The 12,014-nt window shown below is 54.5% G+C and overlaps 1 protein-coding gene and 1 non-coding gene across 2 annotated transcripts; both read left to right on the forward strand.

Annotated features, from left to right (window-relative positions):
• Positions 1-4,275: 4,275 nt before the first annotated feature.
• LOC119945931 (kallikrein-7-like) lies at positions 4,276-9,080 on the forward strand. Its single transcript, XM_038767224.1, has 5 exons — positions 4,276-4,375; positions 5,183-5,342; positions 7,121-7,374; positions 7,900-8,036; positions 8,928-9,080. The coding sequence occupies exons 1-5, from the start codon at positions 4,276-4,278 to the stop codon at positions 9,078-9,080; spliced, it is 804 nt and encodes a 267-aa protein (XP_038623152.1).
• A 2,070-nt stretch (positions 9,081-11,150) lies between these two features.
• Positions 11,151-11,288, forward strand: LOC119946285. The gene has a single exon (XR_005456391.1). It is a non-coding gene; the product is annotated as a small nucleolar RNA SNORA7 (small nucleolar RNA).
• Positions 11,289-12,014: the final 726 nt, after the last annotated feature.

The raw sequence follows: 12,014 nt of genomic DNA on the forward strand, positions 1-12,014 counted from the left end.
CCCGCAGGGATCGCTAGTAGTCCACCATGCAAGGGAGCGCTCCTGGCCCAACCCTCAAAGATCTCTAGTGGCCCAACCCGCAGGGGGCGCTGCTGCCCCTTTCCACAAGGGGGCGTTACCGGCCCACCCCGCAAGGGGGCGCTACTGGCCCACCCCGCAAGGGGGCGCTACTGGTCCACCCCACAAAGGGGCGCTACTGGCCCAACCCGTAGGGGGCGCTGCTGCCCCATCCCGCAAGGGGGCGCTACTGGTCCACCCTGCAAAGGGCGCTGCTGGCCCATCCCACAAGGGGGCGCTACTGGCCCACCCCGAAGGGGGCGCTACTGGCCCACCCTGCAAGGGGGCGCTACTGGCCCAACCCGCAAGGGGGCGCTACTGGCCCACCCCGCAAAGGGCGCTGCTGGCCCACCCAGCAAGGGGGCGCTACTGGCCCACCCCGCAAGGGGGCGCTACTGGCCCACTCCGCAAAGGGCGCTACTGGCCCAGCCCGCAAGGGGGCGCTACTGGTCCACCCCGCAAAGGGCGCTGCTGGCCCACCCCGCAAGGGGGCGCTACTGGCCCACCCGCGGGGAGCAGAAAAGAGGCTCCGCCGCGTGGGGAGGAGGCGTGGGGACGGGGAGCGAGTTGCAATGCCAGGCCTCCTGCTCTGCCCCTGGGCATCAACTCCGGCCGGCCGGAGCCTCTGCCACCGCCGCCTTCGAGAGGGTCCGCCCTCAGCCCCCTCTTCCCCAAGCTCAGGGAGCCCCAGCCCTCTCCTCCCCCAGCCTCAGGACCTCAGGAGATCCCAGCCTGGGCGGGCACCCCTGGGAAGGAGGAAGAGGGCTGGGCCCGGGGAGACAAAATATGGAGCGAAGGAGGGACGGGCCGGAGCTGGGAACGATGACATCGTTAGGGGAAAGGGTGGAGAAGTATGGACAGAGTGGGAAGGACAGACATCTTTTGGAAAGGTTAGGGTGGGGCCAGGTGGAAGGTAAAGTTCAGGATTGGATTCAGGGGTGGTCTTCGGGGTCGGAGTTGGAGTCTTCTACACTGTAAGCCCGTTGTTGGGTAGGGACCGTCTCCGTATGTTGCCAACTTGTACTTCCCAAGCGCTTAGTACAGTGCTCTGCACACAGTAAGCACTCAATAAATACGATTGATTGATTGATTGTGAGCCCGTTGTTGGGTAGGGACCGTCTCTGTATGTTGCCAACTTGTACTTCCCAAGCGCTTAGTACAGTGCTCTGCACACCGTAAGCACTCAATAAATTCGATTGAATGAATGAATGTGTCGTGCTTTATTTTAGCATTTGTTCATAACAATAATTATGGTATTTTGTTAAGCGCTCACTATGTGCCAGGCACTGTACTAAGCGCTGGGGTGGATCCAAGCAATTCGGTTTGGGCACAATCCCTGTCCCACGTGGGGCTTACAGTCTCAATCCCATTTTACAGATGAGGGAACTGAGGTTCAGAGAAGTGAATCGATCTGCCCAAGGTCCCACAGCGGACAAGTGGTGGAACCGGGATTAGAACCCGTGACCTTCTGACTCCCAGGCCCTGGCTCTATCCCGGCTCTGCCAATTGTCAGCTGTGTGACTTTGGGCAAGTCACTTAACTTCTCTGGGCCTCAGTTACCTCATCTGTAAAATGGGGATGAAGACTGTGAGCCCCCCGTGGGACAACCGGATCACCTTGTAACCTCCCCAGCGCTTAGAACAGTGCTTTGCACATAGTAAGTGCTTAATAAATGCCATTATTATTATTATTATTATTATTCTAATCCACTCCATCTTCATTCATTCATTCAATTATCCTTAATGAGCACTTACTACGTGCAGAGCACTGTACTAAGTGCTTGGAAAGTACAATTCAGCAATAAAGGGAGGTAATCCCTGCCCACACGGGGCTCACAGTCTAGGGGGTTTACGATGTTGTTTGGATTAGATGCTGCATCAGGTTCCCGCGGGGGCAGAAGGGTTGTGGGACTGAGATAAGCACTGGGCTTCGTGGCGCTGAAGATTGTGGCTTTCCCCGGTTGGCACCGAGATTGAGGTCAGGGCCGAGGTGGGGTAACCGGTCCTGGCACCCGGGGCCCTTTTAGGGTTAGAGGCCGGTTTGGTCCGGGCCCGGTTTGAGTCAGGGCTGACACACAGTCGGTTCTGGGAGTCGTCGGACTCGTGGCTCACGTCCTCGGTGGCCTGGTGGCCCCATGGCAGGCCTGGGCCCTCCTGGGCTCGCCCTGCCCGTGGGAGAGGGAATGCTGCGGGGGTGTCCGGCTCCGCCCGGCCGCACCCCTTCCCCCACGGACTGTGGGGCGGCTGTTGACCCCTGGGTCCCTGGGAAACCGTGCCAGGTCCGGGGGAGGGCTCGGGAGGGCAGGTCCTGGCGAGCGGGAGGCTGCCCGTCCTCCGCCTAGGGGCTCCGGCCCAGAGGGAAGCTAAACCCAGGAGGAGAGGGGGCGGTTTTAAGAGGGAGGGCCAGGGCTATATGAGGGTCAGACCAGCTAAGGACCCAGAGGAAAGGGAGCCCAGCCAGGCCCAGCCCTGCCCAACCCACAGGGAGCCCCGGACAGACGACCCCTGACCCCGGACAGACGACCTCCGACCCCGCAGCCCTCAGGTTTGGCTGACTGCTCTCCCATCTGCCCCTCTCCAGCCCCGCCCCACCCACCCCACCCTTTTCCCCTCCCCCACTCATCCTCCTGTCACCTCCCACCCCTCCCATCCCCCCCCACCCCCTTCCCCGGGAGCCCCTCCCTCTCTTTTCCTCCAGGGATAACTTGGCTCTTTCCCCACTCTTCCCACTCCTCTCTTTTCCTCCAGGGATAACCTGGGTCTTTCCCTGCTCTCCCCACCCCTCTCTTTTCCTCCAGGGATAACTTGGCTCTTTCCTCACTCTTCCCACCCCTCTCTTTTCCTCCAGGGATAACTTGGCTCTTTCCTCACTCTTCCCACCCCTCTCTTTTCCTCCAGGGATAACTTGGCTCTTTCCCCGCTCTTTCCACCCCTCTCTTTTCCTCCAGGGATCACTTGGATCTTTCCCCTCTCTTTCCACCCCTCTTTTTCCCTCCAGGGACAACTTGGATCTTTCCCCACTTTTCCCACCCCTCTCTTTTCCTCCAGGAATAACTTGAATCTTTCCCAGCTCTCCCCACCCCTCTCTTTTCCCCCAGGGATCACTTGGATCTTTTCCCGCTCTCCCCACCCCTCTCTTCTCCTCCAGGGATCACTTGGATCTTTCCCCACTCTCTCCACCCCTCCAGGGATAACTTGGATCTTTTCCCGCTCTTTCCACTCCTCTCTTTTCCTCTAGGGATAACTTGGACCTTTCCTGACTCATCCCACCCTATTCCTTCCCGAGGCAGAGGCACTGGGCTAGATAAAAAGCAGAGAGCCCAGTAGGAAGGGGCTGGAACTCCGGCTCTTGGCACCCCGGTAACCCGGGGAAGGAGCGTGGCTTAGTGGAAAGAGCCCAGGCTTGGGAAACAGAGGACATGGGTTGTAGTCCTGGATCCTCCACTTGTCTGCTGTGTGACCTTGGGCAAGCTACTTAACTTCCCTGTGCCTCAGTTACCTCATCTGCAAAATGGGGATCAAAACTGTAAGCCCCATGTGGGATACCTGATTACCTTGTATCTACCCCACCGCTTCGAACAGCGCTTGGCATATAGTAAGCACTTAACAAAGACCCCTCTCCTCGACTGTCTTCCGGAGCCCAGCAGTCCTATTCCTGAGTCCCAGCCTCTCCTGCCTCTCTCTCTCATTCATTCATTCATTCAATCGTATTTATTAAGAGCTTACTGTGTGAGAGCACTGTACTAAGCACTGGGGAAAATACAACAATAAAAAGTGACCATCCCTGCCTCCGAGGAGCTCACAGTCTAGAGGGGGGACTCTCCCCTCTGCCCTCCCCTGCCCCCACCAACCGGTGCTCGTGGCTTCACGGTTGGGGTATGGTTGACCTCTCCTCAGCCCACCACCTGGTCAGGGGTGGAGGGGAGTGCAAGGTGGGCTTTCTACCTCTTGCCCTGCTGTTCGAGGGCAAGGGAGGAGCCACTGGGGGCTGGGTTGGGGGGATGGGAAGATCAGCATCTCGCAAGACCCTCCCAAAGGCCCAAAGACCTGAAGACTGTGGGACCCCGGCCACCATCCAGACCCAAGTGGGTTGGTCTGAGCCCAGGCCCCTGCAGGATGAGGTGGAGAGGGAGGTGGAGGGGATGTGCTCTGAGCGGGCCTCACTTTGGAGTATCTCCTGCGGCCGGAACTGAAGCTCTTCACGTGTCCATCCGGAGTGATGGAGTGGGCAGGTCCCAGAAACCACCTCTCACCCTCCCGGGCCCCTCTGCTGCTGCTGCTGCTGCTGCCGCTCATGCTGCCAACCTTCGTCCTTGCCCGTGAGTGACCTCTCCCTGGCGCCTGACCCCGGCCCAGGGTCCCTCCAACTGCTGCCGCCCCTCATCCCCACCCGAGAGTGACCCACCTGTGGCCCCCTGAGACCCCTGCCCCACCCTGCCCCCGGTCCTCCCCATAAAACCCGGGCCCGGGAGTCAGAAGGACCTGAGTTCTAATCCCAGCCCCACCACGTGTCTGCTGTGCGACCTTGGGTGAGTCACTTCAATCAATCAATCAATCAATCGTATTTATTGAGCGCTTACTGGGTGCAGAGCACTGTACTAAGCACTTGGGAAGTCCAAGTTGGCAACGTATAGAGATGGTCCCTACCCAACAGTGGGCTCACAGTCTAGAAGCAGGGGGCAGAGAACAAAACCAAACATATTAACAAAATAAAATAAATAGAATAGATATGTAGAAGTAAAATACATAGAGTAATAAATCCGTACAACACATATATACATATTTACAGGTGCTGTGGGGAAGGGAAGGTGGAGAGGGAGAGGAGGGGGAGAAGGGGGAGGTTGAAAGGTCTTGAATTGTTCATTTCTCTGGGCCTCAGTGTCCTCATCTGTAAAATGGGGATTAAGGGTGTGAACCCGACATGGGACAGGGTTGATGTCCAACCCAATTTGCTTGTATCTATGTGCCTGGCATATAGTAAGCGCTTAACCACTACCTTAATTATCATTATGGCCACCTGTGAGTACCCCGGACTGTGTCCCCGCCTCCATCTCTGAGCCCACCTCCTGGTCCAGGCCCCTGCCCCACCCCCCTGTAATTTTGCTCTTCTCCCTTCTGTCGTCCAGAGGAGGACAAGGAAGGAACAGACAAGATCATCGAGGGTGTGGAGTGTCAACCCAACTCCCACCCGTGGCAGGCCGCACTCTTCCGGGGAAACGAGCTATACTGTGGGGGTGTGCTGGTGAATAGGAACTGGGTGCTGACCGCTGCCCACTGCAAGCTGCCGTAGGTTTGGGGCTGGGACGTGTGGGGTCCAGCGGGTCTGATCTTCCCCACTCCCGGGGCTGAGCCCCTAGCCTTTCCCCCTCCCCGCAGAGGACTGTCTGAGCAGCTGGGCTTTGCATCTGACCCTTTCTGCCTCTGTCCTCTCATTCATTCATTCAATCGTATTTGATTAATATTCATTCAATCGTATTTATTGAGTGCTTACTGTGTGCAGAGCACTGTACTAAGCACTTGGGAAGTACAAGTTGGCAACATATAGAGACGGTCCCTACACAACAGCGGGTTCACAGTCTAGAAGGGGGGAGACAGACAACAAAACAAAACATATTAACAAAATAAAATAAATAGAATAAATATGTACAAGTAAAATAAATAGAGTAATAAATATGTACAAACATATATACATATATATAGGTGCTGGGGGGATGGGGAGGGGGAAGAAGGGGAGAGGAAGGAGCATTTACTATGTGCAGAGCACTGGACTAAGCGCTTGGGAACAAAGCAACAATACAGCAACAAAGAGTCACAATCCCTGCCCACAACGAGTTCAGAGGGGAGGAGATAGACATCAATATAAAGAAATAAAATTACAGATATATATGTAAGTGCTGCGGGACTTGGGGCTTGAAGAATAAAGGGAGCGAGTCAGAGTGACACTGAAGGGAGTGGGAGATGAGGAAAACTGGGGCTTAGTCTGGGAAGGCGTCTCGGAGGAGATGGGCCTTCAATAAGGCTTTGAAGAAGGGGAGAGGAAGGAGCATTTACTATGTGCAGAGCACTGGACTAAGCGCTTGGGAACAAAGCAACAATACAGCAACAAAGAGTCACAATCCCTGCCCACAACGAGTTCAGAGGGGAGGAGATAGACATCAATATAAAGAAATAAAATTACAGATATATATGTAAGTGCTGCGGGACTTGGGGCTTGAAGAATAAAGGGAGCGAGTCAGAGTGACACCGAAGGGAGTGGGAGATGAGGAAAACTGGGGCTTAGTCTGGGAAGGCGTCTCGGAGGAGATGGGCCTTCAATAAGGCTTTGGAGATAGGGAGAGTTATTGTCTGGTGGATTTGAGGAGAGAGGGTATTCCAGGCCAGAGGCGGGACATGGGCCAGGGGTCGGCAGCGAGACAGGCAAGAAGGAGGCACGGTGAGAAGGTTAGCACTAGAGGAGCAAAGCGTGTGGGCTGGGTGGTAGAAGGAGAGAAGCAAGGTGAGGTAGGAGGGGGCAAGGTGATGGAGAGCTTTAAAGCCAGTGGTGAGGAGTTTTTCTTTGTCCTCTCCCCCTTCTCTCCCTCCCCATCCCCCCCGCCTTACCTCCTTCCCCTCCCCACAGCGCCTGTATATATGTATATATGTTTGTGCATATTTATTACGCTATTTATTTATTTTACTTGTACTTATTTATTCTATTTATTTTATTTTGTTAATATGTTTTGTTTTGTTGTCTGTCTCCCCCTTCTAGACTGTGAGCCCGCTGTTGGATAGGGACCGTCTCTATGTTGCCAACTTGTACTTCCCAAGCGCTTAGTACAGTGCTCTGCACACAGTAAGCGCTCAATAAATACGATTGAATGAATGAATGAATGATGCCGAGGTGGATGGGCAACCACTGGGGATTTTTGAGGAGGGGGTTAACATGTTCTGAACGATTTTGTAGAAAGATGATCCGGGCAGCGGAGTGAAGTATGGACTTGAGCCCCTCTCCGCCTTTTCCTGTGCTAACTCTTTCCACCCTGCCCATCTGTGTCCTCTGGGCTTGCCCCTCTTGGTCTCTGCAGGGAATATCAAGTCTACCTGGGTTACCACAGCCTAAAGGCCAAAGAGAAGGGGAGCCAGGTGATCAGGGCTCGAACCTCGTACCGCCACCCTAACTACAGCACCAAGACCCATGTCAACGACCTGATGCTGGTCCGGCTGGACCATGCGGCCTCCCTGACCAGCCGCGTCCAACCTGTGCCTCTGCCCACGAGATGCGACAACCCTGGGACTAAGTGCATTGTTTCTGGCTGGGGGACCACGACAAGCCCTGAAGGTCAGTGGCTCTCTGATGCCCCTGGGCCCGGATGCCCCTGACCCCGAGGACCCCTGAACCTGATTCCCCTGGCACTGATGCCTCTGGGGTTTTGGGGGCATTTCTTAAGTGCTTACTATCTGTCAGGCACCGTACCAAGCACCGGGGTAGATATAAGCTAATCAGGTTGGACACAGTCCCCGTCCCACATGGAGCTCACAGTCTTTATATCCCCATTTTCCAGATGAGGTCACTGAGGCCCAGAGAAGTGAAATGACTTGCCCAAAGTCGCCCAGCAGACAAGTGGTAGAGCCAGGATTAGAACTCAGTTCCTTTTGGCTTCCAGGCCCGTGCTCTATCCACTAGGCCACCAAAAGCAGCATGGTGTAGTAACTAGAACGCGGTCCTGGGATTCAGAAGGTCATGGGTTCTAGTCCTGACTCCTGGCTCCGGGGTAGGGGAGCCGCTCTCTCAGGTACTACCCCCACCCCCCAGCCATTCCCTCCCCGCCCCACCTCACCCTCCACGACTCTCCTGACCCCACAGTGACCTACCCCGTGGTGCTCCAGTGTGCAGACGTCCAGCTCATCTCCCAGGCGGAGTGCCGCTCCATCTACCACGACCTCCTGGGTGAATCCATGCTCTGTGCGGGACTCAAGGACTCAAAAACCAATGCCTGCAATGTAAGCCCGCTGACCAGGCACTGGAGGGAGGGCCTAGGGGTGGAGGTCGGGACCCTAGGCCGCCCTCTTAGTGATTATGGTGATAATAACAAAAATTATAGTCTTTGTTAAGTGCTTACTATGTGCCAGGCACTGTGTTAAGCACTGGGGTGCTAACAAACAAATCAAGTTGGACACGGTCCCTGTCCCACAGGGGCTCACAGTCTCTATCCCCTTTTTACAGATGTAACAGAGGCCCAGTGAAGTGATTTGCCCAAGGTCACACAGCAGACAGGTGGTGGAGCCGGGATTAGAACCCCTGACCTCCTGTCTTCCAGGCCCGTGCTCTATCCACTCTTAATGGGGTGATCTCCCAGTTTTCATGATAAGGGCCTCTAGGAAGCATCTACCATGTGCCAAACACTGTACTAAGCACTGGAGTGGGTATGAGCTGATCAGATTGGATCCCGTACTTGCCCACATGGGGCTCGCAATCTGAGGGAGTGAGCCTAGGTGTTTAACCCCTATTCCACAGATGAGGAAACTGAGGCCCAGAGAAAAATGACTTTCCCATGGTCACACAGCAGGTAGATGGTGGAGCAAGGATTAGAACCCAGGTTCCCTGATTCCCAAGCCTGGGCCCTTTCCACTGGACCACCCTGCCTAATTTGGTTCTCGGCCCCTGGGATCTTTTAGGGGATGAATCTGCCCCCTGTATTAGGGGTCATGTTTGCTGCCCACTGGCCTGCAGCACCAGGGAGAGGGGGCTGAGGAGCAGAAGAGGAAAGCCAGGCTGCCTTTCTTTGGGCTGCTGGATAAAGTGAATTCCTTGGGAAGAGCTGGGGTCCCTGAAGCTCAGAAGGCAGGGCCAGGGACTCTGGGGCTCAGGCTGTGTTCTCTCTCCCTCTCCAGGGAGATTCGGGGGGCCCCCTGGTCTGCAACGGGAAGCTCCAGGGGCTCGTGTCCTGGGGAACATTCCCGTGTGGGCAGCTCAACGACCCCGGAGTCTACACCCAAGTCTGCAAATTCACAGCTTGGATTCGGAAAACCATGGGGGAAAAATGAGACTGGAAGGAGAAGCAGGAAGCCGGGGCCTGAGCCCCCACAATAAATCTAATCTGGTCTCTTCATCTCTCTGCATCTCCTTCTCTTACTCTATCCTGGAGGTGGGGAAAGGGGGTAGGGCCGGGAGAGTTGGGGTGGAGGCGGATTTCCGGAGTCTGGGCGGGAGTCGGGGATCGGGAGCGGAGAGCAGCACAACCTGAGGTGGGAAATGGTTGGGGGCCTGTGGGGGCCGGATGCCTGGGTTCCAGAAGAACTTAGGTAGGGGTAGCGGCAGCAGCTTTGTCACTGAGAGATTGATTTATATGCCGAGACCCAGAGTCCGTAGCTTCCCAAGACCCTCCTACCCACATAGCCCCCTGGGACCCCTAAATCCCCACCCTCTAGGATACCTGTATCTGCTTCCCTTCCCCACCCTTTCCTCAGAACTGCCCAGATCTCTTGGAGACCTTGGCACCACCAATGACCCAGGGATTCAGGGGGTCTCTGCTCAAGAGTCCACTCACTGGAGTCAGGGATCTCTATACTCACACTTGGGGAGAGTGGGTGGAGGGATTGGGGGTGGGGTGGTCAGTTGTCTCTAGGGATCCTCATCAACACCATCCCCACCACCACAACCCAGTGAGTACAATCCTGAACTGGGAGTTCTCTCAGGGGGTTGACAGAGGTAGAAGACACCATCCCTGCCCTAATTAGCCCCACACACTAATAAGTGGAACAGAATACACTCAGATGTCAGTGCACATCACCACACACACACACACACACACACCCTTACCTCTGGACTGTAAGCTCGTTGTGGGCAGGGAATGTGTCTGTTTAATAATAATAATAATGGCATTTATTAAGCACTTACTATGTGCACAGCACTGTTCTAAGCACTGGGAAGGTTACAAGGTGATCAGGTTGTCCCACGTAGGGCTCACAGTCTTAATCCCCATTTTACAGATGAGGTAACTGAGTCACAGGGAAGTTAAGTGACTTGCCCAAAGTCACATGGCTGACAAGTGGCAGAGTCAGGATTTGAACCCATGACCTCTGACTCCAGAGCCCGTGCTCTTTCCACTGAGCCATGCTGCTTATTGTTACACTCTCCCAAGCACTTAGTACTGTGCTTTGCACACAGTAAGTGCTCAATAAATGTGATCGAATGAATGAACGCACACATACACACACACACAGAGATACAAGCCTACAGAATGCACCAGACCACAAATAATCTCTCTCTAAAATTGGACCTGGGCCCTTTGTCTTCGACCACCTCCCTCCAGCCCTCTCCACCTGTTCTGATCATGCCCAAATGTCCTCTGCTGCCAATCCATCAATCAGTCAATAGTATTGATTAAACGTTTACTTTGTGCGGAGCACTGTGCTTAGCAGTAAATATGATCCCTGCCCTCAAGAAGCTGACAATCAAGTGGGGAAGACAGGCAATGAAGGTATATACAGGTAGGAAGAAGCAACCGTGTTAAAAAAATATGGACAATTCGGAGGCTGTGGGGGCCGGATGCCTGGTTACCAGGAAAACTGAGGTAGGGGTAGCGGCAGCAGCTTTGTCTTGAGAGATTGATTTGTATTTTTATGGCCACAAATACAACAGGTGGAGCCACTGGTGGCCTGGTCAGAGAGGTCACTTCCCCAGGGCTGCTCCTAGTCCCCACCCCACCCAAAGTGGGGAGGAGGTAGGGGGAATATCCAATTGCTTAGGGGGTGAGGGACTCAAATGCTAGGGGACTGTAGGAGTCTTGAAGTGGTGGTAGCGTAATTTATTTCTTTATATTAACGTCTGACTCTTCCTTTAGACAGTCAGCTTGTTGTGGGTAGGGAATGTGTCTATTTAGGACATGGGTTCTAATCCCGGCTCCTCCACTTGTCTGCCGTGTGGCCTTGGGAAAGCCACTTAACTTCTCTGTTTCTCAGTTACCTCACCTGTAAAATGGGGATTAAGACTGTGAGTCCCACGTAGGGCAACCTGATTACCTTGTATCAACCCCAGTACTTAGAACAGTGCTTGGCACGTGGTAAGCGCTTAACAAATACCATAATTATTAATTATTATTTATTATTCTATTGCACCTCTCAGGGTAGCACCTGGAGAGTTTCCAGTACTCTACCAGTCTCGACTATAGGAGGGAGAGTCAAGCAGAGGCATATACATTCCATTCCTAGCTTGGGCAGTGGCTAGCGAGTGGATGGCATTCTGCTACAAGTCAAAACTCACCTTTGCTGATCAGCAGCAGCATGGGAGAGAGTCGAGGGCGGAGACTCAGGTTTACTGCACGAAAGGCGGCATTGGTAAACCACTTCGGTATTTTTACCAAGAAAGCTCTATGGATCCACTACTAGAACGATTGCAGATGGAGGCGGGGCGTTCTGGGAGAGATGTGTCCATGGCGTCGCTACGGGTTGGACACGACTCGACAGTATAAGACCACAATAGTTCTATTGTACTCACCTATGTACAGTGCTTTGCACAAGGTAAGCGCTCAATAAATATGATTGAATGAATAAATAGTGGGGATGAGGCGGGAAGATAAGAGGTTAGCATTGTCAACAGGGCCCAGCCTTCAGCAGGGCTCCGCCCTTGTTCTTGGAGTCCACTTTGGCAGAGGGCGAGGGAGGGCAGAGGAGGTCAGTGGTGTCTGCTGGGGTGCTGAGTTTGCCCTGGGGTCACTTCATCCCCGTCCCTTCTGACCTCTCCTGTAGGGCTCCTCCGGCCACAAGGCCCGTCCAGGCAGATTTCCCCATCCCAGTTGGTCCCCACCCTGCTTGCCCCATGTGGGAATGTGTTTAAATATGCCTGAAGGCTTCTATCTGAGCATGTGTCTGACTGTGGTATGTGTGTGTGCCTGCGTGCGTGCAAGTGTGCACGTGTGTGTATGCGTTAGAAAAAGGCTTTGGAAAAGGAGAGCCCCCAAGGTGAAGCATGCGTGTCCC

The sequence above is a fragment of the Tachyglossus aculeatus genome, chromosome 26 (assembly GCF_015852505.1).
Source record: "Tachyglossus aculeatus isolate mTacAcu1 chromosome 26, mTacAcu1.pri, whole genome shotgun sequence".
In the NCBI taxonomy this organism is placed as follows: Eukaryota; Metazoa; Chordata; class Mammalia; order Monotremata; family Tachyglossidae; genus Tachyglossus; species Tachyglossus aculeatus.

Excerpts from the sequence above, each read along its gene's own strand:
- LOC119945931 (XM_038767224.1), top strand. The coding sequence starts at position 4,276 with ATGGAGTGGGCAGGTCCCAGAAACCACCTCTCACCCTCCCGGGCCCCT. Across the intron at positions 5,343-7,120 it reads GCTGCCCACTGCAAGCTGCC|GGAATATCAAGTCTACCTGG; the intron begins GTAGGTTTGGGG and ends TGGTCTCTGCAG. Across the intron at positions 8,037-8,927 it reads CAAAAACCAATGCCTGCAAT|GGAGATTCGGGGGGCCCCCT; the intron begins GTAAGCCCGCTG and ends CTCCCTCTCCAG.